General features: G+C 42.6%; 1 protein-coding gene across 1 annotated transcript in view; it reads left to right on the forward strand.

Moving 5' to 3' along the window:
• The window catches only part of ZEB2 (zinc finger E-box binding homeobox 2), an 18,912-nt gene extending 4,230 nt beyond the window's left edge, over positions 1-14,682 (forward strand). Inside the window, exons 2-6 of the mRNA XM_009872649.1 lie at positions 1,620-1,691; positions 8,016-8,204; positions 8,926-9,140; positions 11,677-11,785; positions 12,669-14,682. Of these exons, the coding sequence (XP_009870951.1) occupies positions 1,620-1,691; positions 8,016-8,204; positions 8,926-9,140; positions 11,677-11,785; positions 12,669-14,674 (2,591 nt within the window). The 3' untranslated portion in view covers positions 14,675-14,682. The remainder of the gene's footprint in view (positions 1-1,619; positions 1,692-8,015; positions 8,205-8,925; positions 9,141-11,676; positions 11,786-12,668) is intronic.
• Positions 14,683-14,970: the final 288 nt, after the last annotated feature.

The raw sequence follows: 14,970 nt of genomic DNA on the forward strand, positions 1-14,970 counted from the left end.
TTTTTTTAATCTTCAAAGCTATAAACATGTATATTTATACCACATTATTGTATGCTGGTTGTAAAGCTCTGAATTAAGTCATTCTGTGCTTTAGTTTTGATTAGAATGATACAATTAGAACCTGTTATTCTACCAACTAATTACTTGTAGAATGTGACATCTGAAGAATACTACAAGATTACAAATTTAGGAATGAACCAAGAATGGGCTCTGTTTATATTATTGCCCTATCTTCAGTCAAATCACTGTCATGGAAATGGATTAATACTGGGCCAGTTTCTGTCCTCATCAAAATCTTTCTCACAAAAAAATGAGTAATAAGAATTTTAATGCTTCGTGTATCAATAAGATTTTAATAGAAGGCTTTGATCTTCTTGCCAGTCTATCACTTGATTGGCCGAGCAGCATCCATCTTCCTGAATCATCATCGACTTCCGTTTGTTTGTGGGAAATTATTTTTTTTTCCTTTCATTTTTTTTTTTTGGTCATTGGCAAACCATTTCTGGGTGCCTTTTGCCATTTTATTGCTTACAAGCGAGGCTAAGCAAAAGATTAAAGCAGATTTTTTCACTTAAATGTCAAACGTTAAATTCCCTCACTTAAAAAAAAAAAGGAAAAAAGATTGTACATTTGTGCACGTCTTCCAATTAAGAAAGGCTGGCATTTAGGAGAAGTCAAAAAGGCAGAAAAGAAATGTTATGTATATTTATTTTTGCCTGTGCAAACCCTTTGGAGGGTTAAATCTTAAGCAGGCTGGATGTGTGAATACCTGTTGCACATGAACTAACAAATTAGCAGGAGGAAACCAAGTCTGACAGCACTCCGAGGCAGGCTGTAACATCCACGAAAATAAACGTTCTCCCCAGTGATGGAGCCGCATCCAGCCTCCTCAGAATGCTGTTTTAACTCACCCCAAACAGTTTCAGGGAAAGGAAACCAATCCGTGATAAACACATAGTAAATAATTCTACACGTATCATGCTCGTTTGCATGTGAATTAACACAATTTATGGCCATCAAGGCAGACTTTGTCAGAGAGTGCACAAACAAACTGTACAGGCAGAGAAGAGCTGCCCACAGTTGAAAATTTGTCACATTTCTGCACCGCTTGACGCCAATACACGCCTCTCTTCCAGTGAGGTTAAAGCAACGATGACAGCTCAGATCTGTGTGACGATAGATAGAAATAGAGATACACCAACTTCTTGTATCTTCCTTTTGTATTTGCAGCTTCTTCCAGGTAGAGATGTCATAGTGTCTGTTGTTAACTGATTAGTTAAGTACAGAGGGGGGGAAAAAAAAAAGAGAAAAAATTCCCTTTTTATCACCTGACTGCTTATTAGACTTGATATGGGGAAAAGCCCTTCATTTACACCGACCAAATAGTTCTGTTTTCCACCACTTGCTGTCATGTTTAAAGTAAATAAATTCTCGTCCGCCCAGCGTGGCTGAATTCATTCACTGGCCAGAACAAAGCCATTGTGCGGGGGTCCCCAACAGCCCTTTTCTCTCCTTCCCGTAGCGGGATCTTCCCCAGCCCCGCAGTGGGCTCCCTTAGCTTTGTAAGCAATCCGATCAACCCGCAAATGCTTAAACATGTGCGTGCTTTAATTTCACAGAAGAAATGAAGGAAGATTATGACACTATGGGGCCTGAAGCCACAATTCAGACCGCTGGGAACAACGGGACAGGTAAGGCGTTGCACGGCCCGAGCATCGCTCTTCTTCGGTATCACGTAGAATTAGCTGCGCGCGAAGTGACAAAACAATTTCTTGTCATCCATTGGGGAAGGTTTACAGAATTCTGGTTTTTTCTTTCTTTTTTTTGTTATTTCTTTTTCCCCCCCCAAGTTTGGTCACAGCAGAGACAAACTCATTCGGTGAGAGCCTTCGTCGCCCCTCGTGCGCCCTGCAACCTTTCAGCCCCTAACTCCTTTGACTGTGCCCATGTGAGCTAATGCTTTTCGGCAGCATGAGATGTTTTCCCAGCGAGAGGGAATCTCGTGTAGTTTAAAGTAGCCGGACCAAGATACAGTAATCTTTTAATGAGAGAGACTGTACAAAGAGCTTGATAATGAGGATGGGGTGCACCCTTCTTGGCACCCCCAGATTCGTATGGCGCACAGAGTAAGCTACTTCAGAGACTGAAAACATCTTTTCAGCAAGACACACATAAACTCCTTACATAGATACACAGACACACACACTTTAAATGCATATTTATGAGATTATTATGTTTCTGGCTAATCTTATTTTTTTCTCCTACTTTCCACATCTCTTTCTTTCCCCTCTTCTTAGAAATCAATATATTTTGTGGAAGAAGAAAGGGGACAGAGATATTTAGCACCATTTCCAAGTCATCTTTTCTTCTTTTTTTTTTTTTCTTCTGTAGCAGAGCAAAACAGCAAAAGGTTTCTGTTACTGTTTTCTAATCCAAATGAATTCAGGGGTTTACCATGTTCTTTCCAAAAGCCACAAGGCCCTGCTCCATCCTCAGCACAACACCATGCATCACCCGATGTTTCTTTTGCATTTTGTCACAGTTTGAGATAGGGCAGATAACCGCGATTTACATGGTTAAAAGTGTTTTCTAGCACAAGTACATTTTTATGCATTCCATTATGAGATTTGGTTCATAGGTAATGCCCTCTACAAATATTACTGTAAAAGGTGGTACCTAAGTCTTGCAAGGATTTTATTACTCATACTTTCCTAATGTTGGTAACACCCACATAAAACCCCAATGCTCTTGTTAAGTAACACAAGAAATTTACTTTATAATTCTTGAGGGGGAAAATAATAGGAAAATAAAACTGTGTCACTGCTTTTTTCATCCACTAGATTTCTTATGCATGAAAGGAGGGCGGCACCAAGGAACAGTTTATCACTACGTGTATACTTAACAATGTTGTTGTACCAAACTTGATACATATGTATTTTAAAAGGTTTTTTATTTCCAAGGGACACTAATAAAGTGACAAATTGTGCTCAGCACTTGGAGAAATGGGACTTTAAAAGACGCCTGATTCGGAAGTAAGCCTTGATGGTTATCTGAATTACCATTACCAGAGCCTTTGAGGTCCCCTATCAGTCCATGTGACTTCCTTTGCACATATTTTCCTTACCATAACAGGCCTTGACTCTTTCATATTTGCAATGTGGTCTGCTTGAGGGGGAAGACTTCATGTCCTCTTGGCCCCTTCCAGTATCTGATGGTCTCCTGCCTGCTTGACTCCAGCCTCAACGGCATCTCTCCGAGGACAGGGTGCCTTTGAGCCCTCCCGCTAACTCCTCATGGGGTGTCCTGCTTCTTCTGAAACCACTTTTCTAGGGGTGGTGGGAAAAGATAAGGGTTGCCCTTCTACCCAGCCTGATGCACTGCAAACTCATGGTTCAAAGAGCTCTTTTTTCCAGCTGTTCTGCATTTAAAATCTAAAAGCCGCTCTGGATGTTGCGCCTGGTAACTCCTTCCCCAAAGGTCCTGTACGAAAGTCACGTCTTCCTCTTTGCTCCAGACCCTCTTTGCTCAAATAACCATTGCGAGGCATCCTGTGCTCTGCTAGAGTTTAAGTCGAATCTTTTATCACCGAGGCTTTCAGAGCCACCTCCTCCTCTGCCTGCGTGGGTTGGTTAGAACATGTTTCTCTAGTGGCTGCAGCCTCTGTAGGCTCTTAAGAGAAGTGTCATCTTATTTAGTCATATTAAATCATCTGGTAAGCTAAATTCCTTTGCCAGTCTTCTCACCTTGAGTGGGGGATGCCAGGTGACAGTTAGGAGATGCAGCATCCTTCACGTGGAGTAAAAACTCTGCCAGCATGCCTATTGAGGTGCCCCAACTGCTATTTGAGGAGGAAAGGGGAAATGTCAGTTCCTGAGCCATTGGAGACCCTTCCTACCTATTCCGGGAAATGCTCAAAGTTTTCATCTTCAGCCTCACTTTAGGCTTTGGGCTCGTTTTGAGTGTCTGGCCTCAATTTTTCCCTGCAGGTAGTAGGGGCATTTAATATTGATTTTTAATTAAATAGCTGAGGTGGGGGTGAGACTTGACCTTCTGAAAGGTGTTGGATCAGTGACCTCATCTGCAGTGAAAGCCATATTTCAGTGACCTTCTGGTATCCAAGAAAGCAATCTGGGTCTTCCTAGAGATTAGCATGGGCTCTTCCAGATGGGCCAAGAAGGTTCCTTCCATTTAATATGAGTCTCTTGACAGCAGATATTGTATCTCTCCATGACCTGGGCAGGGCACAGAGATGGGACATGCAGCTTTGGGCTCATGCATGTACATCCAACCAGCAAAGCTGCTGTAGGTGCATGCAACAACTGTGGGGTATTTTTAGCACCAAATTCCTTGCAGAACATCATTAGCAGAGAAAGAAAACTATAAAAGAAGTCATCTCCATTATTAAATTATTCTGCTGCTGGCAGAATGGCCACTTCCCAGTGGTACTTAAAAAAAGAAATCTTGTTATCAATACATTAATCAGCAAGCCATGGAGGCTTTATAGTGAAAAAGCAAAAGTGACCATTAGAGTGAGAATTTTAGTCTTTGGCCCTGCTGAAACAAATTGTGAATATTTCTGGAATGGTTACTCGGCAAAACGATGTTTTGCAGAAGAGTTTTTTTAAAGCGTGAATGAATAAATCCCTGTGGATTATTTCATTACACCTGTAGCAGTTATTACAACCGGGATGTCTGCAGAAAATAGATCAACACATTCCCTGTAAACAAACAGAAAAAAGTTTTCCCTGTTTCAATTACTAACACGTGACAAGCTCCAGGTAAAGATCTCTTAATATAATTTGAAGAAGGGGGAAAGTAAGAAAAAAATGACAATATTTGGGGTGAGGAAAACAGAACTAAAACTTGGCAGGCTGGAGGACAGACTGTTTTGGGGCTGTAATCTGTGTGTGCCAATGGGGGCTCTCACTTCCTGGCTAATGAAGGCTGTGGTTTTATTAGCTTCGTTTGCGATTAAGGGCAGCTATCACCACCTCGCAGGACGAGTTCCCACACAAAATAACTGGTCTCCCAAGCTCCTGGAACCTCTTTCTCACTTTATCTTGGAAGGTTAAAAATCTCCAAAGATAGCTTTCCTTTAACGCGTTTTATTTTGACGTGACGCGGCCACATCAGCTTTCGGAGCTGCAAATACTTCTGCTCTCCAGACTCCAATAATTAATTAAAAAAATGGACTTATTTGGTGAAGTCACCCACTGTAGATCTCGCTAAAGTTCTTGCCTCGCAGGAGGGGATGTGCAATGTGTGTGCAGTGTCAGCCCGTGAGGAATCCAGGAACATCGCTTTCTGCATGGAAACAAATTAGGGCACGGGGTAGAGAGAGGGAAAGCAGGTCTTCCTCCCCCAGAAACCTAATGGTTATCAGATGGCTCTTTTTAGGAAGGCTGAGTGAGCTTCCAGCCATGTCTGAATTGTCAGTAGCGTCGCTGGTGAGAAACCAGAGACACATGGTCACCTTTTGGTATTTATGTTAATCTGCAGCATCGCAGCACTGGCTGTATTGTTTCAGTTAAGGATCTGTCAGCTTTTCCACTAAATCCCCTTGTTTTTAGGGGTTTATAATGTAGACATAAACATTTGCTTTAGCTCCCGGATTGCATGCACAGACATAGAAGCTAAATAATCCAGAGAATTAGGAAGGCAAGGCCGGTAATATCGCAGCGGTCCTTCACAACCTGTTGGATCAGCCTCCAGATAGACTTGGGAGGTTGGGAAGGAAGAACTTCATCTGGGTTCAACTTTGGGATTGAAGATCCTGATATTAACCCAGGCCTCACTCGGTGTCTTGAATCTCCATCCTATGAATGAAGTTGCAAACTCCAAACCCTCTCAGCCTGTCTGGAGCAGGACAAGGACAGATGGAGCCACCCCTTGGGGCAATCCTACCCTTTCCCATTCCTGGTCCCGTACCTTCACTCTTGAGAAAAGCTCTCTTCCCTCTTTCACAGGTAGCATTTACTGGGTCTTGACCTGAATCTGGTAAAAAATAAACTTTTTTTCCGCTTGATCTATTGCAAAGCCAAGAGAAGGAGCAGAGATGGGGTAATGTTGATCATCTTGCAGACGTTAAGGGTAGGATGATCTTGCAACAGCTGGAAGATCTAGGCATAGCAAGGGAATGAAAAGTCAGGTTTCCAATGGAAAAAATAATGCCTCGGCTTTTTTTTTTTCATAAAAACAAAGTAAAAAAACACTGTCTAACACTCTTGTGCATAAGGTGTACCTCAGTAATCACCAGTTTGTTATATTTCTGTCTCAGCAACAAAATGGTGGTAACGTACTCGGCCTTGTTCTCCATGCTCTAGACTCTAGAAGTTACTTTTGTTGGGGGGAAAAAGGAAGATAGTATTTCTCATGCTAATAACAAATGATAACAGGGGCTACAGAAGGACCAAGGGAAGGGCTCTGTGGCGTTGCAGCGATTCCCCACGAAACTGCTGTGATAGGAACAGAAGTTTTGTTCCAAACCCAGGATCCCATGCCCTTGTGCCATTTGGTCACTGTCACTAAAATGCTGCAGAGCAGTTGAGAAGCTGCTCAGCTCATACGAAAAAATAGGGCATATTTGTCTCAGCCGGAGGATTTGATTTTTATCGGCTAAAGGGATGAGGTTTGCATAGATGAATATCTACTTTTATCGACGACGGCGAGATCAGCACTTCAAATCAGGCGCTTTCAGGTTTCCAGTTGTGCCCCAGTCAGAGGCCACGTCTCGTTTTGACTTCCAGCATCACCCTGCATTTCTGAAGGCAAAGCATTTACCCATTTCTAAATGCTAAGGAGCTGGTTAGTCTCTTGTTTCCAGTGGTTAGAAACCGGTATAACTCTGTTAGGGCCGTAACCCCTCCTATTTCCATGGGCTTACACCGTATTGCTCCCTGGCACCAGCAAGAACAGAAGGGTGTCATTTAAAATTTTACTTTTACATGAACTATAGAATAGTTTATGGTGTTGTCCCATTTTCTTATTTCACCTAAGGAGAAATGTTTAAAAAATGTAATCAATCATAACCCATTCTTTTGATTTACAGTCAGTTAAAAACAAGTATCTTTAATTCCCTGCCACTAGCTGCATCTTCCAAGACTTGTTGATTAAAAAAAAAAAAAGAGAGAGAGAGAAAGAAAATGATCAGCTCTTTTTCTTTTTTCCCCTGGTATAACTATATTAATATTTGCCTATAATGTCCCAGAGTTCTTAAGGTCTTTTCTGTATGCAGTGCTCATATATGGAGGATAAAACATATTTTTAGTAACAGGATGTTTTGTGGTTGAGCATATATTATGTTTCATGAATGTTGCATAGACAATAAAAAATTGGGTTTGTATTTAAGGAAAAGAAGGAAAATTCTAGTACAAACTCTAAAAGTGGTTTTAGGCTCAGTATCCCTGTTATAGTCCAAAACATGTGGTTCTATTTATAGAAATCTATGAAGCAATATTTTTTTTTTTTTTAAATAACCTATTCTCCCATTGTAAGTTAATTTTTTGGAGAGGAAAAAAAAAAAAGAAAGGGGAAAGATGTTTGGAGCAATTATATTCTTGCACCCGCCATGGAAGAACAGCCCATAGCAGGACCTCTCACGTCAGGGTCTTTACTACCTGCAACTACCATTTCCCATGAGAGGATTGACTCGGGGTCTTTAGGATCTAGGGCAGCTGAGCTCAGCCCTGTAGGTTGAGCTGTTTTCATTCGAAAAGCTGTGGGTCCCCCAGGAGCCCCTTGAAGGTTTGGGTTCCCTAGGTGAAGGATTTACCTGCATTACCCAAGCCTTGTAAACTTCTGCTGCCCCGTAGAGCCTGTGTTCTTGTTAATTTAACTGCCTGCCCTTCCTTCCACCCACACTGGTGGATAAGCCTGCATTAATTTTATTAGGAGCTGGAGCAAGACCGATGGCAGCGCGGGTCCAGCCGCAGCCCCAACCTCGACGTGGATTGACCCCATTGGGGTGGGGACTCTCTCAACCCCCCTTTTCTTTTCTCCCCCTTCTCTCGTTTCAGTGAAGAACGCAAATTGCACGTCAGACTTTGAGGAATATTTTGCCAAGAGGAAGCTGGAGGAAGGAGACGGGCACGCGGTCAGCATAGCGGAGTACCTGCAGCGCAGCGACACAGCCATCATCTACCCCGAAGCCCCTGAGGAACTGTCTCGCCTTGGCACTCCAGAGGCCAATGGGCAAGAAGAAAATGGTGAGGCCGTAATTCATTTTTAGCCACTCTTCTGACCTCGTGCAGCTGTTGCAATTATAAATGCACTACATGCCTGCGTGTTTACCTTAAAAATTGAAGAACAGCTGCAGCGGCGTGGAATTTCATGAGCAAAGATTGGGGCTGTAATTTCAGTGTATTGTGATTTTTCAGTCAGCAAATTCATATTATTTGGCGGGTGAGCTGAATTTCAACGGGGGAAAGGCTGCCGCTCGCTCCAGTTGGGAGTTTGGGAAGTTTTAATCGAGTTTCAACGCGGCAAAAGATGTGGTAGCTGTCCCGTCGCTCTCCGACGCCTCGATAAATAAGGGGAAAAGTGTCGGTAGGAAGGATTGGGTCAGTGGCGTAGGTAACGGGATGAGCTGGAATGCAAATCACCGATTGCTTGGGGGAAAACCTTTCTTAGTTTTTCCAGCCTGCGAGGTCTGCGGGAGGAGTGATGCCCGTAATTAGCAGGGTCTGGAGTGGGTGCTGCGAGCCTGTGGCGGGGGGGGGCGCGAGCCTGTGGCGGGGGGGTGCCACTGCCTCCCGCTGCCGGTCGGAAGCGTCGTCCCTCTCTCTTGGGCAACAGATTGCCGCGATTCCTCTCATACCATCCCGGGCAATCAGCCCATGAGCTGCCATTGATTTGCTGACCTTTTGGCCTGCCTCTCTTCTCCCTCTCCCCCCCTCCTCCTCTCTTCCTCTCCATCCCGGGGCTCAGACCTGCCACCTGGAACTCCAGATGCCTTCGCCCAACTGCTGACCTGCCCGTACTGCGACCGGGGCTACAAGCGCCTGACGTCCCTCAAGGAGCACATCAAGTACCGCCACGAGAAGAACGAGGAGAACTTCTCATGCCCTCTCTGTAACTACACGTTTGCCTACCGCACCCAGCTCGAGCGGCATATGGTGACACACAAGCCAGGGACAGATCAGGTGGGGGGCTGGTTTTAAGTGATTTCTTTCTGTAATAACCCCTTAGAGAAACGATATTGCTTTGATTGGCAATCATTATTAATTTTTCATGGCATTTTGAAGATGCAGATCTTTTAATGGTAATAGCTTTAATTGAGGTCTAAATGATTTTTTGATGGTCTCTTCTAATATGATTTAATAGTCTTATGTTCACGATCGAATGAGTGTGTTAATTTCTAATTTAGAAATTTTATTTGCACTTTAACTTGACTTTAGTTTCGTTTTTATGTTCCTCAAAAAGTGAATGAGACTGTAGCATTTTAATTATACATTATTAAACATCTCAGCAATTTTAATTCCATTTTTCACCTAGTTTTACTTTGCAGTGTCTCAAATAGGAGCTCCAAGACATACTGAAAGATCCGCTAATACTTTTTCATTACTTTCCGAGTAACCTTTTCAACCACGTGAAATTACGCGTATTTTGCATAATTGTTTGCTAAACATAATTACACATTTTTAGAATAACTCTTCCTACGGTACATACAGGCTATCATTTGTGACCATGCCACTAACACGTGCATGCATAGAATCGCCACATCGCTATCATTTGTATACTCCGGCAGTGTATCTGCAATAAATCAAAACAGTTTTTTCCTCGATGTGATGCATGTAATATTATATCAGTGCTGCATTTAAGGAAATGCTGAGTATCTCAGACAGGTAACTGAGCTTCCCTAGTATTCCTAAACAGGCTGGCGACAGACCTGTGCCACAAAACTCTTTACGTACTGGCAGAAAAACTACCCCTGTCCTCACGGGAGAGTTACTTCTGAAAACCCTGTCTGGTGAAGGGCTGTAATGGAAACTCAAATGGCGTGGTTAAGACTTAAATAAATAGAAGTGTGCATCGTGTGTCAAATTATAAAGGCTTTACGCCGTGTTTATTTTTCTTAAAAACGTGAAAATCATGATGGGCTGTATTTCTCTTGGTAGGTTTTCCTCAGTGTAAGGTAAATTCAGTTAGGCAAGCATGCGTCTTCTAATCGCATGATTTTTGCAATTAGCATTTTTAAGAGAACCGTATCTTTTTCTTGATCTTAAATCGATATAAATGATTCTGGTTTCACCTGTTCTTCCCTTCCTGTGGCTTTTCCAGAAGACAAACACGTTTTCACGTATGTATTTTTCCTAACCTGATACACCACAAGGTTCTTCCTTTTTGCTTCGTGTCATTAAAAACACCGGGGGGAAAGAAAAGGAAAAAAAAAACCACACAACCAACCCAACCCACCTAGATATTTATCCAACGTAACCTCCTTGAAATTTCACATGCGAGAGCGCGCCGGCACTGGCGCATTATGAATGGTAGCTTTGGTGTTGAAAAGTCCCCTCATTTGCTCGTGGCATTTACAATTAGTAAATTAAAATGATTGTATCATATTAACAGTGGCACAACTAAAGTTTATAGTAGTCCTCGGAGGGCGATGGGGGGAGACAAAACAGCTGTTGCTGTTTGTTTATGCAACTCAGCAACATATGAGCGCGGGTCCCTCAATGGCGCGCGGCGGGCTGGGCTCTGCTTGATCTTTGAAGGTTGCTGCTGTTTGAACAAACCTCCCTGTGTCCCATGTAACACCATCTGTCTCGCCAGGAATGTGGGAAGAGGCAGCACACCCTCGCAGTTGTCATACCGTTTTGGCGCTGCCTTTTTTTTTTTCCTTTTTCTTTTTTTTTTATCCCCTTTCCCCCCACCTTCCTTCTCTGCTCCTGCAATAGGCTTTTGTGTCGTGGCCGCCTGCAAAAGGCTGACCTCCTACCTTGAGCACCTAGAGAGTTTATTATTAAAATTATAATTTATTTTTTTCCTGCCTCTTCAAATTCAAACTCACAGGGCTTTTCTTGCTTGTTATAAAAAAGGTCAGCTGCCTTTGACTATATCTTTATGCCACTTTTAACCTGCAACTTTCCCTTGCCCCTTAGAAGAACACCGGGGAAAAACACGGTGCAAAAGGTAGCTCAAGTCTTTCCTCCTGCTCTGTGATTTTAAAAAACATTTCCAGCAGCAGCTCACACCAAAGACGCCGTCTCTTCTGCTTGATAATGAATTAAATCTTACATGAAATGCCACTAACGACAGCGTTTCGGTCTTTCCTACACACGCAGTAAACAGAATTTTTAAACAAGCCGAGTCCCACATGTTCAGAATCCGCTAGGAATATTAAGAGCCACAAATCTTCTTATAAAACAGTTTCCCTCAGCGTAAGATACCTTAAAGCAACATATTTGTGATGAGAGACTTAGGAAATAATTCTAAAGCAAATATCGCATGCTCATGTGAAAGTACTTTCTCATTTGTTTCGGTTTACTGCCAACATTTTGATTTTTATGGCAACCCTGATGAGACAAATAAATGTACATGCAGACCTTTTGGTCCGCTTGATAAATTCAGAGCCACATTAATTTTGGTTTTGTTTTTTAAGCTAGAAATTCAGGGTTTCTCATGCATAAAATTCATTTTAGTATCTTTTTTTTTTTCTTTCTTTCTTTCTCCCAGCACCAAATGCTGACCCAAGGAGCAGGCAATCGCAAGTTCAAATGCACTGAGTGTGGCAAGGCCTTCAAATACAAACACCATCTGAAGGAACACCTGCGAATTCACAGTGGTGAGTAGCGGAGGTGCTGGTGTGCTCATTTGCATTTTGTTTAATTAGCTGAGTTTTAAAGACTGCTTAAAATTTACACAGTTCTGCTTCTGGCTTCTTGGAGCTACTAAGGTATTTCATAAGTGCTATCTGAGTCACCCTCATTTATCACGCTGCTAATACCACCGTCTTGCTGAAAGATTTGGAAATAGTAAAGCTTCCTGCAAATAATATAGATTATTCGTTCGACAGTTTGAGTTCGGAAGCATTCGCTCCTCTCTCTGCAGTCGGACCCTGAAGAGTCCATTACATTTTCCATAACAAAAAGTCCCCCCGAGTGAAATACGGCTCATATTCTCATGTAATGAGTAAGCGCAAAGCGTCTCGTATTGAATGACTCGTGCGTTTTGGCTCTCCCCCTTGGCACAGCGTTCAGCAGACGAAATGCCACCACGCTCTGTCCGGGCACAAACCTCCACCAGCGCTGACGTGGAGGTCCTAACATCAGGACTCAGTTTCTTATATCCATTGAAAATTCCTTTTTTTTTTTTTTTTTTTTGAATGAGGGAAAAAAAAGAGAAACAAATCAAATTTGAAAAATCTGGATTTGGATTGACTCCCTTTGCTGCAGGATACTTACCTGTGACTTGCAATGGTCAGTCTGGAGCCAATCTCACCTCTCAGTGGCTGTTGCTGGCTGGAGACCCTGGGTCCAAACTGACCTCAAGACACGTAAAAGGAGGAGGGCAAAGCAGTGATGGCGTGTGGCTGTATTCATAGAATTAATATTTTCCTCGCTATAGACCAGGGGATACGCAGACGATCAGTTGGGTATCAAATGCGATCGCTCGCAATTACGGCAGGCGCAATGCTAATTCACATTTGGTTTTAATTATTATTCTAGGTGAAAAACCATACGAGTGTCCAAACTGCAAGAAGCGTTTCTCCCATTCTGGCTCCTACAGTTCACACATCAGCAGCAAGAAGTGTATTGGTTTGATCTCTGTAAATGGCAGAATGAGAAACAATATCAAGACGGGTTCTTCTCCTAATTCTGTATCTTCCTCTCCTACTAATTCAGCCATCACACAGCTGAGAAACAAGCTGGAGAATGGCAAACCACTTAGTATGTCTGAACAAACAGGCCTACTGAAAATTAAAACCGAACCACTAGATTTCAATGAATACAAGGTTCTTATGGCCTCACATGGGTTTAGTGCAACTAGTCCTTTTATGAATGGTGGACTTGGAGCAACCAGCCCCTTAGGAGTTCACACTTCTGCTCAAAGTCCAATGCAGCACTTAGGTGTAGGGATGGAAGCACCATTGCTTGGGTTTCCTGCGGTAGGCAGTAATTTAAGTGAGGTGCAGAAGGTCCTACAGATTGTGGACAACACGGTTTCCCGGCAGAAAATGGACTGCAAGGCTGAAGAGATCTCCAAGTTGAAGGTTTACCATATGAAGGATTCATGCTCTCAAGCTGAGGAACAAGGAGTTACCTCCCCCAATATTCCCCCTGTGGGTCTTCCAGTAGTAAGTCATAATGGTGCCACTAAAAGTATTATTGACTATACATTAGAGAAAGTCAATGAAGCCAAAGCTTGCCTCCAGAGCTTAACCACAGACTCGAGGAGGCAGCTGAATAACATTAAAAAAGAGAAGCTGCGAACCCTAATAGACCTGGTAACTGAAGACAAGATGATAGAGAACCATAACGTATCCACTCCATTTTCATGCCAGTTCTGTAAAGAAAGCTTTCCTGGTCCCATTCCGTTGCATCAGCATGAGCGTTACCTGTGTAAAATGAATGAAGAGATCAAGGCAGTCCTTCAGCCTCACGAGAACATGGTTCCCAACAAACCTGGAGTGTTTGATAAGCAAACCCTCTTGCTGTCATCAGTACTTTCTGAGAAAGGAATGACTAGCCCCATCAACCCATACAAGGACCACATGTCTGTACTTAAAGCATATTATGCTATGAATATGGAACCCAACTCTGATGAACTACTGAAAATTTCCATTGCTGTTGGCCTTCCTCAGGAATTTGTGAAGGAATGGTTTGAACAAAGAAAAGTCTACCAGTATTCAAGTTCCAGGTCACCATCACTGGAAAGGGCCAGTGCCAAGGTGGCGCTGGCTGCCACCAACAACACTCCCACTAAAGACTCTTTGTCAGCCAGATCTCCAATAAAGCCTGTGGACTCTATAACTTCACCATCTATAGCTGAACTCCATAACAGTGTTACTAATTGTGATACTCCTCTCAGGCTAACAAAACCTCCTCATTTTACCAATATTAAACCAGTTGATAAATTGGACCACTCTAGGAGCAATACTCCTTCTCCTTTAAATCTTTCTTCCACATCTTCTAAAAACTCCCATAGTAGTTCTTACACTCCAAACAGTTTCTCTTCTGAGGAGCTTCAGGCTGAGCCTTTGGACTTGTCTTTACCAAAACAAATGAAGGAACCCAAAAGTATTATAGCCACAAAGAACAAAACAAAATCTAATAGCGTAAATTTAGAACACAACAGTGTTTCTTCATCATCTGAAAACTCAGATGAGCCACTGAACTTGACTTTTATCAAGAAAGAGTTTTCTAATTCAAATAATCTGGATAAAAGCACTAACCCAGTATTTGGTATGAACCCATTTAGTGCCAAACCTTTATACACAACACTTCCACCACAGAGCGCATTTCCCCCAGCCACTTTTATGCCACCAGTCCAGACCAGTATTCCTGGGCTGCGACCATACCCAGGACTAGATCAGATGAGCTTCCTACCACATATGGCCTATACCTACCCAACTGGAGCAGCTACTTTCGCCGATATGCAGCAAAGGAGGAAGTACCAGCGGAAACAAGGATTTCAGGTAAATTGTCGCAACCGTTTTCTTTTGAAAGGCTAGAGTCTAGTATTTTGCCAAACATCCTCTTACAGGAGGAAAAGCCCAAAGCTATATTCAACATTTCTGTATTCAACAAAACTAGCAGAGTTTATTTCAGTCCGAATGTGCAAAAATGCAGTGGAGCAGGAAAACAAACTTCAGTTACCTTAGGAGCACCTCTACTTGTCTTCAGAAGCAGCGTCAATACCTCTGAATAGGGATAAAGCTTATGGTTTTATTGTGTTAAGAGCTCAGTTGTTTCTTATCAGAATTGAACGTGAATAATAATAATAAATAATAATAAATAATGATAATTA

Source organism: Apaloderma vittatum, unplaced genomic scaffold, assembly GCF_000703405.1.
Source record: "Apaloderma vittatum isolate BGI_N311 unplaced genomic scaffold, ASM70340v1 scaffold42420, whole genome shotgun sequence".
NCBI classification, from domain to species: domain Eukaryota; kingdom Metazoa; phylum Chordata; class Aves; order Trogoniformes; family Trogonidae; genus Apaloderma; species Apaloderma vittatum.